Consider the following 15,492-nt stretch of genomic DNA (forward strand, 5'->3'; position numbering starts at 1 on the left):
GTTCTCAAACTGATGCCAAGGCAGTGGTGTTGCTCAGTGGCACGTGACTGAACCCAGGCTGCTGCCTTCTTCACATCTGAATTTCTGGCTAGATAGTTTTGCATAGAGGAGGACGTTCTTCGTGGTGAATGTTGCATTCTAGACTTGTGAAAATATTCACTCCTTTAGTGGAAATAAAGAAATGTTTTTGTTTTTCCTAAAAATCAGTCTCCTAAGATGCTCGTTCTCATGGCAAGGGGAGAAATGCTTATAAAATTGTTTTTGAGTTGTCTAAATTTGTTTGTTTGTTCTCTTAAATGTTCATCATTCCATGTCTGTATTTGAGACCTTTGTCATTCTGAAGAAAAAGTTATTTTGACATATGAAGCAGTTGCCATATGCAGTCCTATCATAAAGTGATTGAAGGATGTTTTCCATCTGAATAGATAGCAGCCCGTGCACTTCTGTACTGATTTCTTCCTGACTTTTGAAGCACTACGGATTAAGATGCATTCTAAGTAAACTGTGCTTTCAGATTTTCCATATGCTTGTTCTAGAGTGTGTCAGGTAACCTCTGCTTGTGAATATAATGTTCAGTGGTGTCACAGGAATAACGCTTCTTTCAATTTGGATATCCAGAATTTACTTTCTGATATAGAAAGAAGAGAGATTAAAAGATTATTATATGTAGCTGATGCTAAAGTTGAGGTGTGAGATGAAGAAAAATGACATAATTTGGGTAAAAAATGTAAGAAACGTTTAAAATATATATCCAGTGTATTTTATGTACATTTGTGTTTATTATCCAGCTCACTGCATGTTAGAAGCAGAACTAAAGCTCTTAAATATCATAGAGGAATAAAGCACGTGCTGTTAGATAGGGCTCCTCACAATGAGTTGCTTTGTGTCCCCAGTTTCACACTAGCTAATGCTTCTGTGCTTGCATCCTTGTGCACTTGCATAATGAATGTAGGGTTTGTCTCTGAGGATATGAAGAAGTTTGCAGGTGAAGTTTATTACTGCAGTGGAAGTTAAAGAAATCTCTTAGTTTTCCTGAATAGAATCACTAAACAGGAAAATAATCTTACCTGAATCTTTTAGTTATTTCTTATTTGTTAATTGCTTCCTTACCATGATGCTTAAAATACAGCTTAGAGTAATTTTACCTTTCTTTTTTTTAAATTTAAGTTTCCTGCAGCCTTTGAATTCAACGAGTTGTTTTTGATCACCATTCTGGATCACCTTTATAGCTGCCTATTTGGGACTTTCTTATGCAACTGCGAAAAAGAAAGGTTAAAAGAGGTAAATAATCAATTTCATATGTTGGTTTTGTAGGAAATGCTTCGGACATATGACCTGAGAACACTTTAGCTGTTTTTTGGTAAATTTGCTGCATAGTCTTTGAGGGCATTACAGATGTAATTCCATGGAACACATAATGAATGCCCTATTAAGTGAGATCCCATCCACTTTTCTTTGGCTGTTACCTCTTGGCAGTTCTGAGGATTTTAAAAAATTGACTTTCACATATTTCTAGCCAGCGTTCAGTTTTATGTAGTTATTATCGAGTGCTATTAACATTTCTTTGCTATTTTCAGAGCAACTCCTGTGCATGGCTTTAGTCACTTCAGGACATAATTGTATGGATCCTGTGCTTGGAGACTGGGGGAGTTTAAAATGCCAGAATGAATGGAGTTAGGACATCATGAAATGCTTTGAGTTTGGAAAACATGCTGTGGTTTTTTCTTTTTTTTTAAAAAAAAGAAAGCTTTTTTCAGTATTCCAACTACACTTCTGGCTTTTTTTCGTTTGAGGCACTTCATGTTTGTGTCAGAACAAGTAGCTCTTCCTTGGCAGTTAGACCTGTTGTTTTTCAGGTTTGTCTCTGCTTCCATAGAGGAGAAAGTTGCACGCAGACTCCACAAGGTGGAGCTGAATAACATTCTCAGAGAATGCAGAACTTCCCAACGGCGTTCTCAGTAAATCAGTTGTGTGCAGTTCTCAATGAAGAAATGCAGCTTAAGACACAGAGGTAGCAGAAGCACATGCTTAACTACGTTGTACAAGTGTAAAATTGCAAGATGAATCTGAGGCTCACATTCTGAAACCTTGATCTAACCATGTTTATGCTGATTATGTTTAGTATAATAGAACTTTCAGAAGTGCAAATAAAGCTAGTAATTTTAAATCACAGTGCCAATAGATACTGGGAGCAGATAGTTTGAGTGGGAGAAGGAAGGTGCTGTTTTCCACAGGTGCTATTTTGGATCTTTCAAATCGCGTTCTCTCCTCACTGATTTTCTTTTCAAAGCTGACTTATTTGTAAATCTTTTTGAAGCGGTCACATGTACACATAACTGTAGATCTAAGGAGCTGCAGACACTGCAGTAAGTTACGACCAGTACAGCTTTCTCTTCCTCAGCCAGAACTCATTGTCTTTGGAAATATTATGCCTCAATCTCCCTTCTCAGTTCGCCTTGGAAGGGAACAGGATATCAAAAGTTTTGATAAAGCTTTAACACTTAGTGGCCAGCAAGTGTTCTCAGAGGGCAGTATTGCAGTATATCAGGTAATCTTCACAAAGATAGGGATGTCTAGATAATGACCTCACATTTTAACACCTTGCAATCCATGTACTTATTTTTCTGTATTTTTTTTAATTCAGGAGTTGAGCACTAAGACTGTATCGCTGTGGTCCTACATAAACAGTCAGTTAGATGAATTCACAAATCCTTTCTATGTAAACTATGAGAACCACGTCCTGTATCCTGTTGCCAGTCTGAACCATTTGGAACTGTGGGTCAACTACTATGTCAGATGGAACCCGAGGATGCGGCCTCAGGTATGAGGTTCCACTTTTGTGTTTCCCTGAAAGTACAGAGATAAAATTACTGGTTTTTGTAAGGTCCATTTCATTCAAGAAAAGTATTCTTTGACTGTTGGTGGTGGGGAAAAAGATGTTTTTTCTAAAACAAGGCATCAGGTATGTTAAAACTGTGTAAAATGTTCAGTGTTCATTAAGGCTACCAGTAGAATATAGTTGTGGTACCACTTCACTGACTTGTGAAAGGTGACATAAGCGCTCTTTCTTGTCAGAAGATTACTGTAATATTTTACAGCACTTTTAATGCTTCTGTTGCATTAACCTTCTTGTGTAGTTTCATTATGTTTTGCTGTTTGGCAATTACGTTATAAAATGCAGCAGTGATTTCTGAAAGGAATTGATCTACATACCAACTCATTTGCAGACTCTAAGCTTTCCTACAGGTATTTGTTTTCCACTGACCTTCCTGTTTTCAAGCTGGCATGCTAAAGATTAAATGCTCCTGAAATGTACTCCTTGAATCATCAGTATTTGTTCTTATAAGTAATGTCTCCTATTCAGACAAATCTCTAAATCTCATCAGAAAAATGCTGTGTTTTATCTTCAGAATTCTGAGAGTGTACATTAGGTTTGTTTCACAACCATAATGTATCTGAGGATGTTACTCTGTCTCTTTATTAAGGTAACATTTCAAGGTATCCCCAAGTGACTTAATGATAAATTACCTGCAATGAGTGACTGTTTGAAAGCTGCTTTCATCTTCTCACAGTTAGCAAGAGATGTGAGGTTCAGATTTATTAGACACCCACAAGTCAGAGCCTGTTTGAAAAGACGTGTTTCAAGGACAGCACGCGGTTAGAGATCCAAGCATCTGAGCAGTACCCTGTGAGGTACTGGAGAAATATGTGTTGCTTGCTTCCTCACTGAGGTATTTCCTTTGCACTTCCCTGTTGCCCACACTTGCTCTGTTTTCTTGATGTAACCCTTGGTTAGGTATCCATTTATAGCAATGTGAAACTTTTGTTTTTGTTTTTGTAGTTTTGAAGTCAAATTGCCATCTGCTTTTTAGCAAAACGTCACCTTCCCTGAACCTGTTTGCTGGAAAACATTGGCGTGGTTTGCGCACGTTTTAGTAGAATTGACCTTCAGCGATGTCAGTTGTATTTAATTGGGATCTTCAGGTCCTGAGAGCAAAGCAGGCTTTGTAAACACGCGTGGAAGTCAGTAACTGCAGAAGAGATAAGTGGTGGGGAAGAGTGGACATAACAAGAAAATACCAGAACTGCCTTGCTGCCGTGTGTGCCTCAGTGCCCACTGCCTCTCAGTCAGCGGCTCGGTAAAGAGATGGCATGGAGTGATACTCGTTTCTGAGTTGTACGGGTGGCTTAATTGGTACTATTGATGGTACTTGCTTGCATGAAGAGCCCCAGGTTAGGACTATGGCTGTGTTGCAGGAGGTGCTCTGCGATGAGGTGGCACACAGCCTCCTTGCAGAGGGTTCTGAGCACTGAGTCACCTAGAAAATCTGAAGTTAAATGTGGGTGGGTTTTGCAGATTCCTTTTTATGCTAAACTCTGCTTCAACAAGGTCATTCTAATTCCTAAGTGAAATAAAGTGTTCCTCAGTTTCAGTTTGGAGGTGTTGCATCATTATTGACTTCTTGTCCCAAGAAAATTAGATTTTAGTCCTGTTGCATTTGAATTCATTGACTGGGAAGAGGCATGAGTGGGTTTTTTTTTCCTTTGTTTTTTTCTTCTTTGCCCTTTCCTTGGGTTGGAGAAGTGAGTATTTCTGTGTGACGGGGAGGATAAGCTCTTTCAATCTTTGTACACAGAGTTGAGTGCTCTGTGGGTGCATATTGCTGGGTTTACAGGTGACTCTACAGGCCATAACATAGTATGATGCTTTTGAATTTTTTCAACTGGTGCCATTTATTTCTCTTTCTTTTCCCATGTGGTTGTTCAGACCTCTTTACTGTAGTCTGAGAAGTTCAGGCTGCTAGCTGTCAGTTAGTTGTCTGTCTGGGCAATTCAGGGAGGTTCTGCAAGGGTGGCATTGCAAGCTAGTATGCTCTTTGCCATTCCTATGTGCAGTGCATGAGTAAATGTTCTGTTCCTTTCAGTTCAAGCTGTGTCTTGCTATGGAAGGTGGGAGGACAAGATTGTACTCTAGTTCATCAATTTGCATCACCCATTAAGTCATGTGTAGTTGTTTGTATGGCTTCTGGCAAATGGCATTTTAATCCTTGGAATAGGGAGCTTAAACGTGCTTTAATTTTTTTGTTTTAGTTTTTCTACACCTGCAGTTTTTTCTTGAAGTTCTGTTCTGTTCTCCTGGAAATGGGGCCTCTGTGCTAGAGAGAATGTTTTAGGAGTGCTTCCCAGTTTTTCAAATACATTCTTTTTTTGTGCCTGTGGAGTTCCATCCTTAACTGAAGATGGGCACTGGAAACTCAGGTTGGCTGGTGACATAGGCCTGTCTGCTGTGGGCAGGCCTTGGAGCTTCCTGCAGCTGCCAGGGGAGGTCTGTTCCTACTTAAAGGCTGGCTTCAAAAAAAAAAAAAGGAATAACAGTTTGCGTGGTGTATTCAGAAATGATCTGGAAAGCGTGCAGATGGGTTACAGTGATAGCTGCCTTCTTTATGCTATGTAGGAATTGCAAAAGAATCAGTTTTGTTAAGCATTCAAGTGATTAAACGTCAGCTGAACCTGTCAGTAAGCACAACGTTAGCCTCTTATTTGCTCTTTAGCACATGCAGAGCGTTACTGGAAAATCAGTTTAGACTGAAATGGAAGACATAATTATGAAGTGCTTTGTGTTGCTACTTAGGGACAGGACGTACAGCGTGGCCCCAGAGTGTCTGTAGCAGTTCCACCTGCCTTCACACATATTTCCTGCAGGTCTCTCTGCTGACGTTGTTGACATCACTTGTAATACTTGCAGAGTTCACACACGTCTGTAAGATAATTTGGTGGCAGGACAAAGCCACCCTACGGCTCTGGAAGTGCATTGCTGGCCCACAGCCCATGGTTCTGAGCCTGTTGTCTTTGCATGGAAGAGTGAGGCAGGAGATGGCAGGAAGAGGAGGTGCTGCGTGGGTCAGTTAGCTGAGAGCCCCCCGGGGAACTGGATTTCAAGCCAGCATTTACTACAGAGTTTCTTCTGATGAGACAAGTGTCTCTTGGTGCTGATCATTTCTCACTATCTGCGTGTCCAAGCCAAGGTTTGCCAAGGCTGATTTGTGTGCATAACTTGGATCAGCAGGTAGAGCCCTCCACATTCAATTGATAAGAGTAAAATACAGACTTAACTGCCTTTCCTATGTTCTGAAAGAATCTGTAGTTATTTGAGGGGAAAAAAACCTGCTATTTTGTAATGAGTCCTGCATCAGGTTATGCACAGAGATGGAGAAATTAACATGGTATGAATAACTTAATTCTGGGGAGTTTCCAACGTGCTCTGAAGAGCAGGTCCTTAAAACATCACTCTAATCCTTCAGATGTCAAAGCTAAATGAGGTGTAGGTTAAAACAAATAATGGCATCAGTCCATAGCGTGTCATGTTTCCTGTGCCTGTAAATCTATACAGTTTGACAAGTGTGCTTTCCTGTTCTTGCATGGTAGGCTTTGTAATTTCTATTTACTAGTCATTGCTTTTCCAGGAGGCCTGGGAGTTTGGTTGGCCTCCCAGGAGCATACCTTTACAGTAAGCAGGGAAGTATTGATTATTATAGAAAACTGCTGTTTTCATTGTTTGAGATTGACTTTTCCTGTGAGTATACTGTTAAGTAGGTTTTAAAAGAAAGTCAGAATTCCAGCTCGTCAGGAAGAGGAACTGAAAGCTTGAGTGAAAGATGCTGTTGTCTGTGCAGTGCACAGAGTAGGTTTTTGGAAAAACTGACAGTCTCAAGAAAAGCAATGAATTTAAAGTAACCATTTTCCTCTGCAGCCTTTCTTCCCTGTTGCTAAAATGGATAAAGTATACTCGCTGAACAAGACAAAATGCATTCACGTTGAACAATTTTCATGTGAATGTCTGTCCTTGAGCTAGTGCAGTGATATGCAGTAGATATCCAATTAAGACTTAGCAGTACAGTAAGTGAGTAGCTATTATAATTTCTTTTGTATTTCTCCTTCTGTTGACAAATTTTGTTATCCAGAAGCACTTCATGATCTTGAAGGGTTACTTGGAGATGAAAACCTGAGAACCAGTACTGAAAGTGAACTGTGTAATTCTATGAAGAAAAAGGTTTGGAACTACTAGGAAATAAAGCTGCCCTGTGTCTATAGGCAGTTGTTGTGTTGTAGCATGTATATTGTGTAGTGTAATTGTAACTTCTGTGTGACTATAATTATTTTAAAAATGTAAAAAGCACAAATCACTTTCCTTCAAGACCTTGTCTGGCAGAGTAATTTATTGTAAATGTAGAGTGGTGTGTTCTGAGCACTACGCCTGCCTTCAGTGTGCACAGGTCAATTAAAAATGGTTTCATATCAGCGGTGTTTTAAGCAATAAAGGATGTTTCCTCAGTATTGGTCTAAGTATTTTTCAGCTCATGATAGGCAGTAGGCACCTTATCTGTGTGATGTAGGAGAGGCAGCTATCTGGTTTTGTATGAAACAAGCAATAAAACTGTAGCTAATGAGGAAAATAAACATCCACCCATTTAACCAGTTCATACCAGTAACATACGTCAGTGGGAACCTACAATCTGTTCTTCCTGAGTCAAGGGCTCTGCTTGGCTCACTCTGTTTTGCAGCGTTTTGCTGGTTTTCATTGGCTTGGGTGGAGGATGCCACGTACTGCAAGTATCACTTGCAGAGAGAGAATCACGTGTGGGCTTAGCAGGGAAAGAGAATGCTCATGCCAGGGAGAAGGCACCTCCAGAACAGGCCTGGATGAGGAAGGGGAGGGAGAGGAACTAAGTGGCAAGGAAGGAGTGCAAGAGCAGAAGGTAGGTAGAAGTGAGCAGGTCGTGCGAGGAGCAGGGTCAGCTCCAAAGCTTGGTCACGGCTTGGTACAGAAAAGTGGAACTGGGAACTTGAAGAGTGTGGAAATGGGCAAGAACGTGAATTGTCTAAAAGTGAGGGAATGCTGAGAACTTTGCTGAAGAAAATAAGTTGTTTTCCTTTTTTTATTATATAAGTTGATAATGAGATAGGGAAGGGGACAACATAAAGTCTCAGTCGTGTTCTTTTTAGTTCCTGAGTCAGTATTACAGCAGTAAATAATAATTTAAAAAAAAAAAAAAACCCTAACAGCATGAAGTCTTCCTGAGGTGCTGCAGGTAACCTCTCTGACTTTTACAGAACCAGCGTTTTGGTAAATGTGTGGAGCAAGGTCAGACTTGCTGAGGATCCATCCCTTCTCCCCGCTGCTTAGGGATGTTGAAGTCCACTCCGTTGTCCCTGCCTGGTTGATTTTTCTTGCTGTGTTAGATGTGAATGGCAGTGTTGCTTTTCACAACGTCTGCTCTGCAGAAACAGCTCTTTTACCTGGAGTGGAACTCAGATGGTTAGGTGCCAGCCCTTGTGGCCTGCTGTTGCCTAGCAGCATTACTGAGGGGACAGGCTGCAAAGGAATGGTTGCATGCCTTTCTGAAAGCCTAGCATAGATACCACAGAGTAAAGCACAAAACCTGGGTACTGGGCCCAGGGTCATCTTTGGAGCTCCCTCTCCTAATTTGAGAGGCACAGTGAAAGAGGATGCAGTGAATCTGCTCTCAGACTGCCAACAAATCCATCTGTCAAATCAGCGACGTGATTTCTTAACAAGACTGTAATAAAAGCTTGTCGTGGAGGCAGGACGTGTGCTGTGTGAGGATGTGTTTGTAGAGATCAGGTGATAACAAGGCCTTATAATAAGGCCTAATAAGCAGCCTTCTCCGAGCCTCTTGGTCTTGCAGAATCTGCTGCTCTCCCTTTTAGCAAAGATGAACTTTGTTCCTGCAGACCATTAGGGTATTATTGAGAAGATGTTTGGACCCGCTGCCTTCTGAAGAAAGCTTTCTTTAAGAGGAACTGTGCGGTAATAGAATGGTGTGAGATGGCAAAGCTGTAGGTGGGGAGTTAGTTATCTACAAGGACTTGCACAAGGTGGGGTGAGGAAACGCCGGCAGTAACAGGTTTGCTTGGGAGTAAGACTGGAGGAACAGTGGGAAGGAAGTAAACTTTTTTTTCTCTCAAGAAAGGGAAATTACAGGAGCAGACATAAAGACATCTGGGAGAATATGCAGCTCCTTATTTAAAAACAAACAAAAAAACCCACTGAAAAGCAGCACAGTACACAACTTGTGTATTTTCTGTTTTCTGTCCTTTGGCTGCCTGTATCGCTTTTCTAACCCCGTGCATATGTGATTCGAGCATGGACCCCTATCGCTAATGAGTAAGTTATTGCTAGCTGTTGAGAAATGCTCTGAAAGTGTGAAAGGTTCTTTACGCTGAATTTGAAATGTTATTCCAAGACATTGAGGTAAGTATCTGAATTTTAGTGGGTAAAATCTTACTGTGTTCTGCGGCTGTGCATCCACATGGCGTTGCAGTGTGCATGTGAGGCTGTTAAATGCAAAGCAACATCTTTTTCTGGAAATCATGAGAAAAAGATTTGTGTTTGTACTAGCACATGAAATGGCATGGTGATGTTTATGTGGACATATTTTGCAGTGTTTGAATCTAACGTGCTCTTCCTAAAATATGACCATATTTCAAGCTGACCTTTTTTCCCCTCCAGACTCTACTCTGTCTTGCTTACAGCTTTGCCAGACTTAAACGATTTGTACTGAGTCATCAACTATGTGCGTCTGCCTGAATTGCTTGGTAAACTTCATCCACAAAGGCTTTGTTTCTTAGGGGAGTACAGCTCAGAAAAATGTGAAAATATTGGTATGGCAGGTTTCCTTTTGTTGGGGCGAAGGGCTGTTCTGTAAATGCTCCATCTCTAGGGCAAGCAGGAGATTTAATTGAGAGGGAGAATCTTTCAGAAATGTGGCTGATTGTATCCTCAAAGACATTCATCTGATGTGGAGGGCTGAGGCTGCAGCCATCGCAGTCCGTTCTTAAGCGCCGAGAGTAAATGCAGTTAGAAAGGAGGAGATGGATTTGATACAAACGTGAGTGAGCTACAACTGATGGGGAGCAGGAATGAGTAGTGGTGATGCTCAGCAAGGTGAAGCTCTCTGCTTTCTGTTCTGCTTCTGGAACGTCATCTGAGAAAATAGAAGTTTCTGTATGAAATCTGTATGCAGTCAAAGCAGTCTGTATGGAGTCTAACCAGAGCTAGACTTCTCCACTTGAAAAAGAGAAAGTGACAGCATTCAGCTTGACTCTTGGTAGAGATGCTGTATGTGAAGTCACGATGGTACATTATGTTCTGCACAGCCCATCTGACGCATTCTGTGGAACAGTTTTCTTTGGGGCAGCCTAGGCTGTGTCACGAAGGATGCTGGTGTGTGTGGACCTGCTGGGCACTGTTTGTTTCTCACTGCGAGATGAAAGGACAGGAAAGTCCATTAGGAGAAGAGGGCATTTTAATTTCAGAAGAATAAATAAAGGATGGGGTCAGAAACTGGAAAAAAAAAAAAAGAAAAAAAAAAAGAAAAAAAAAAACCAAAAAACCAAAAAACCCTGAACATTGAAGAGCTGCTCTCTGGTGGAGCAGCATCAAACTCTGCACTGAATAAAGCAGGAACACAAGAAGGAAAATAGTATTTTAATGTTATCTAAGCAACAATTTTATATAACTGTACAGAGAAGCTGAATTAAGTGCAGAAAAATAATCTTCTTTCTGACACTCAGTTTTTTGAGTGCATAATTTTTCAGCCTGTGCATGGAAGGGTTTCCTGTGTGACTCAAATATGTGCTGCCTTTTAAAAACATTATTGTTATTTAGAGAACTTACTTGAAGATCACACGCTTTGAGATGTAAGCCTGGGGAGAGCAGCACTTCAGCTGAGGCAGAAGATGTGAATCAAGTCGTGGGGGAGCACAGGAGGATCGAGCAGTGCAGGCACTCGGAGCCTCCCTGAGCACGTACATAGCATGCCATGCTCTGCAGTGGCTTTGGTTCCCAAAAGGCAGCTGTATGGAGATGCTTCTGTGGGAGCCTGGGCACTGTGCAGTGGAAAGCTCTGGTGACCCTGCTGTTATCCAGACCCCTTATTTGTCTTCTCTGTAGTGCATTTCACAGCATCTTGAGAAGCTTCACAGCTGGGCTCGGTGTTGTCACATTTTCAGGTGTATTTGTTTTTTTGTAGAGCACCTTAGAAGAATGAGATTGCCTTTCTCCAGGAGGTGCTTTGTGTTTGCTTAGTGAAGGAGGCTGTCATCTTTGGACTTGTGGCCTCTCTGGCTAAAGAACTTGTGGGCAGTGTAGGCAAGGCTTGCAGGAGGAAGGAAGGCTTGTGAGTTGTGACTCAGTTGTGTGTTGATAGTGAGAAACCCTCTGTGATTTTCTTCACATAACACTGTGTGAGAATGTCCTGCTGGGGTGTGCATGCCAGCCCTGCTGTTGGGTGAAGGTGTTCCAGAAACCTGACGTGTCACTTACCTGCTATGTCTAGCAATCTGCAAGTTTCCCAATGCTACGTCTTCCCATGATTACCTTGTCAGCCCAATGAATTTGTTTTCCCATATTGTGCCTTCCAAAAGCTGTAAACAATTCAGAGATGATGGAGGATAAGAGAAATTGAAAGCAACGGACAAACTTTTTTGGCCTTTCTGTGGCATTTGAAATGAGGGAAAGCCTCTCTCTGCTTGTCTGAGGAAAAAAGATCCAGCTGGTTAAAAAGCAACATGACTCGAGTCTTCCTTTGTCTGCAACAGATTTTAATGTACTGGAGAAACCTGACAACCACACAGAACTCTGCTGCAGATGCCAGAGTCTCCAGTGTTCTTGATGCCACTGTCAGAAGCAGAGGCAGAAACCCATGTGAGCCACGTGTACAAAAGGAGTATTGGTGTGTGACTTAGGAGATCCAGCACAAGCACAATCCACGTGGCTGCTGTGCTTTTCTCACCAACGTGCTGGAGGGGTCAGGCTCCTGGAAAGGTGCCTGGTTAGAACAGTAATGAGATGCTCCCTATGGAGCCAGCTTTGTGAGTTCTGCTTAGCGAGTTCTGTCCCAGCAGGCATGGGAAGTAGTTCTCTGTGAAGGCATTGTTAAGCTCAACTGAAAGTGGTGGTGGTAAGGGATAGGGATACACTTACCAGAGTGTTTTTTAGTATCCCAACCACTCGGTTTGCAAACAGTGTTTTGAACAGGCTTCCTGCCAACGGTGTGTGGTGTTAGGAAGGAACAGTTGTCAAAAATGTTCCCTTTCAGATGGCTAACCACTGTCCCTAGATATTGACACACTGAAATTCATAGCTGCTGCATCCGTGGTGTTACCATGGGGGACAGTGGAAGCATTACTTGAGAAGATAATTTGTTATTATGGATCAGAGTAAACCTTTCTTTCTTCACCCACAGGTTCCAATCCATCAGAACCTTAAGGAGCTGCTCGCCATCCGCACTGAGCTGCAGAAGAAGGTTGAAGATTTGCAGCGGGAAGCAGCTACACGGTCCCTGTCCTCCTCCTCTGACAGAGGTTCATCTCCGTCCCATTCAGCCACACCAGTGCACACTTCTGTGTGATGTGTAACTAAAGCTGTGTGAAACAGTTCAAGCCAGGTAATACAAAGGGGGGCAGAACGTTTTCCCACCACGCAGGGATTGAGTGGCTTGTGACAGCTGTGATCTACATGCCTTACTGTGTCTGATATTACTACAATGAGGCCAAAAAGAGCTTCAGTAGATGTGATGTCTTGTATTGTTGGCAGTCCCCACATGTTTTGACATCTCTACTTAAATCGTCAATTGTGAAATTAAACTTCATTTCGAGCAACTAACAATTTAACCATCCTCAAAAGGGAATCCATCTGCTAAGCAGACAGAAAGATGCCTCTCACACTGCCTAGGGTACCATGCCTGCTTGAGAGAATCAGATGAAATGGACACGATGCTTACACAGAATACTGAGGACGTTTTTCTGAATGGGAGCTCTGTATTTCACACGGTAATACAATATATATATTTTTTTGGTAGAGCAATTGTGTTTTTTAAGGAAATTGATGCACTTGGAAATGGATTTTAAAGTAATGTTTTCCAGTGTAGTCAGTTTTGCATTTCAACTAAATATGCCATTAAAAGTGGATGAAGATAAACTGGGTTCGTCCAATACACCGTGCTGACGTGTATGATGTAATATATTTGGTGAAGCATGTATTTTAGTTTTTTTAATGCCTTTTGTACCAGTTGCAATAAAGTCTTTTGATGGTTTAGTTTATTGTTCAGCTTCAGCCTCCTGAGTGAGGGGTGGACTTAATCACATCAAGGTCTTGTTCAAAGTACGGGTTTGTTTTCTAGCAAATAATAGCACTGGGGGTTGAAATGACACTCAGCTGTGCAAATTGTATATCTGTATAGCTCCACGTGTTGTTAGCAGTGTTTTATTGTAAACTGTACACACAAAATGCAGAGGCATGTCTGTTCATATATGTGTGTGTGATGTTCAGCTGATGTTCTTAGGCTCTGAGAAAACGGATCCTGCCTACCCAAACGCATTCAAAGACCTTAACTCGTAATGACTTTGTTTGACAAAGTTTTTTAAATAAGATGAGCTTAATTGGTTTGCTTGGAATAAAGCCAGCTGGCTGTTTTTTAAACTCTTGCTAGCATTTTTTTTCTGTAAAGTGAATAATGCATCTCAATCTTCATTTAAAATACAGATTCCCAACAGCAATACCCAAAGGCATTAATACTTGTACAGGTACTTGATAGCTGTAACATCCAGCTTTTCAAGACAGCGGTGCCGTGGCCTCGTTAACAGGTGTACAGATGGCCTCTGTAGAAAGGCACAGAAGTGGTGCATGCTGAAAATCTTCCTGTTCCTTTTCCTCACTGTTTTGGGAGATTCTGGTTCCTCTCCTTGACGTGCTGAAGCGCTGCAGGTGTGCTTTCCAATTTGTGCTTCAAGTTCTGCCGCTGGGAATTGAGCCCTGTTAAGAATGTGACGTTCTGTATGGGAATGGAATGCTTTACTCTGTGATAGCTGTGTGCTGTTGTGCTTCTGCCCTTAATGTGAGGCAGCACTTCTCTGTTTCTCGCCATTAAGATGTGCAGCGTGCAGTAAATGAGGGCGGTGAGCTGTGAGTGCCTGCAGCTCCACCTGCAAGGCAGATGCACTGTCTGTACTCCAAGTTTCCCATGCAGGGCTGGGTGTGCCTTCTGTGATGCAGCACTTTATAATAGCTATTTGCCTGCAGGAACTGAGTACAGGCTGCTGCAAGGTGGCATCTCCTAACGAGCCTCATGCTTTTTATGAATAGGTGAGTAATGTTTCTCTGTTTTTAAAAGAAAAGAAAAAAAAGTTCTGCTAAAGTGATGGCAGCAGTGAGTTTTACATTGCCAAGATATGTTGAGCTGGGATTGAACAGAACTACCATGCTTCAGATTTCCCTGACGCTTTAACTGTACATTAAAGCAAAGCATTTTATCTCTGAAATGCAGCACTAAGGAAAATCTTTTGAAGTTTTCCTCTTTATTGGTGCTCGTAGTCACAGTGTTTCCTCTGTAATTATTGTGGAAGTGCTGACCGGATTAGCTTAGGCATTGTGAGATTTTAAAAGCTTGGGTTCCTAGAACTGCAGTGTGAGAACTGTGCTGTGCCACAAAGGCTCCCTCGTACCTCTGCTGCTGCCAGTTCATCTGTGGGTCCCAGTGCAGCTCGGGGCATCTGCCTGACTGCAGGGGTGGGCAAGGATCCTGCTGTAATGTGGACATGGCACAGGTGGTTTTGCACACACTTAATGTGGTGATTTGCAGAAATTCTGTATAGGTGACATGGTAGCTAAAGCATGGTTTTGTACCACAGAGGTGGTCGGTAGGCTGTACTCAGTCTGTTTCCCAATATTCAGATGTTTTTTCCTATTGATTTAACAGTGTCCATCTTTTTTTTTAATCTTCAATAAGGCAGCATTGGACTGTTTGCAGTAAGAGCAGAATGCTGCTTCCTGCTTGATGCACCCATACTGCTAACTCTAATTCAGTGGCCGCATTTTCTTTTGCTTTGTTTGTTTTTGACTCCTCGTAAAGGGGACGTGCAGAAGGACAGCAAGCAGTTCAGTTTCACACTTGAGAGAGCCAACGATGTCAGCCTGGTATACCAGAATAGACTGAAGCCATGTGAAACAGTTGAAACAATTTTTGCTTGTGAAGTTAACTGTGCATCATCAGCATCAGACACTTTGCCACTTTAGTCCTGTTTCAGGGCTTAATTACACTTCCTCCTCCTCTGTAGATAAGTGTCAGTGTTTCGGTGTCAGAAAGATGGAAGGCGGCTTTTGAAGCTGGTGAGCAGCCTTATCCACCCCTTCTTGTTCCCCGCACAGGCAGCCCCTGCAAGCAGTTAGTGCTTGAAACAAGGAAAGTGACTTCTCCCCTGGTTTGAAAGAAAAGCTGTATTAAGCCACGTGCTGTATTTAGCAGTGCCAGGAATGGCTGGTTCCTCGGGACTGGAAATAAATAAGCCATCAGCAGCTCGCAGTTGGGTGGTTTGAGGACAGGGTAAAGCGGGCGATTCAGAATATTGCCCAGCTGAGGATACCTCGTAGCAGAAGATGCAAAAAGGAGTGCTGCTCTTGTGCTGAGAGAT

The 15,492-nt window shown here is 42.1% G+C and overlaps 1 protein-coding gene across 5 annotated transcripts in view; it reads left to right on the plus strand.

The window, feature by feature from the left end:
* MTMR1 (myotubularin related protein 1) overlaps positions 1 to 12,434 on the plus strand; it is a gene marked incomplete at both ends in the record, with an annotated part of 31,527 nt that extends 19,093 nt beyond the window's left edge. For all 5 annotated transcript variants that reach the window (XM_079541796.1, XM_079541797.1, XM_079541798.1 and 2 more), the window contains 3 exons: positions 1,168 to 1,281; positions 2,645 to 2,821; positions 12,270 to 12,434. In XM_079541796.1, coding sequence (XP_079397922.1) covers positions 1,168 to 1,281; positions 2,645 to 2,821; positions 12,270 to 12,434 — 456 coding nt within the window. The remainder of the gene's footprint in view (positions 1 to 1,167; positions 1,282 to 2,644; positions 2,822 to 12,269) is intronic.
* Positions 12,435 to 15,492: the final 3,058 nt, after the last annotated feature.

The sequence above is a fragment of the Tetrao urogallus genome (genome assembly GCF_951394365.1).
Source record: "Tetrao urogallus genome assembly, chromosome: 13".
NCBI lineage: Eukaryota > Metazoa > Chordata > Aves > Galliformes > Phasianidae > Tetrao > Tetrao urogallus.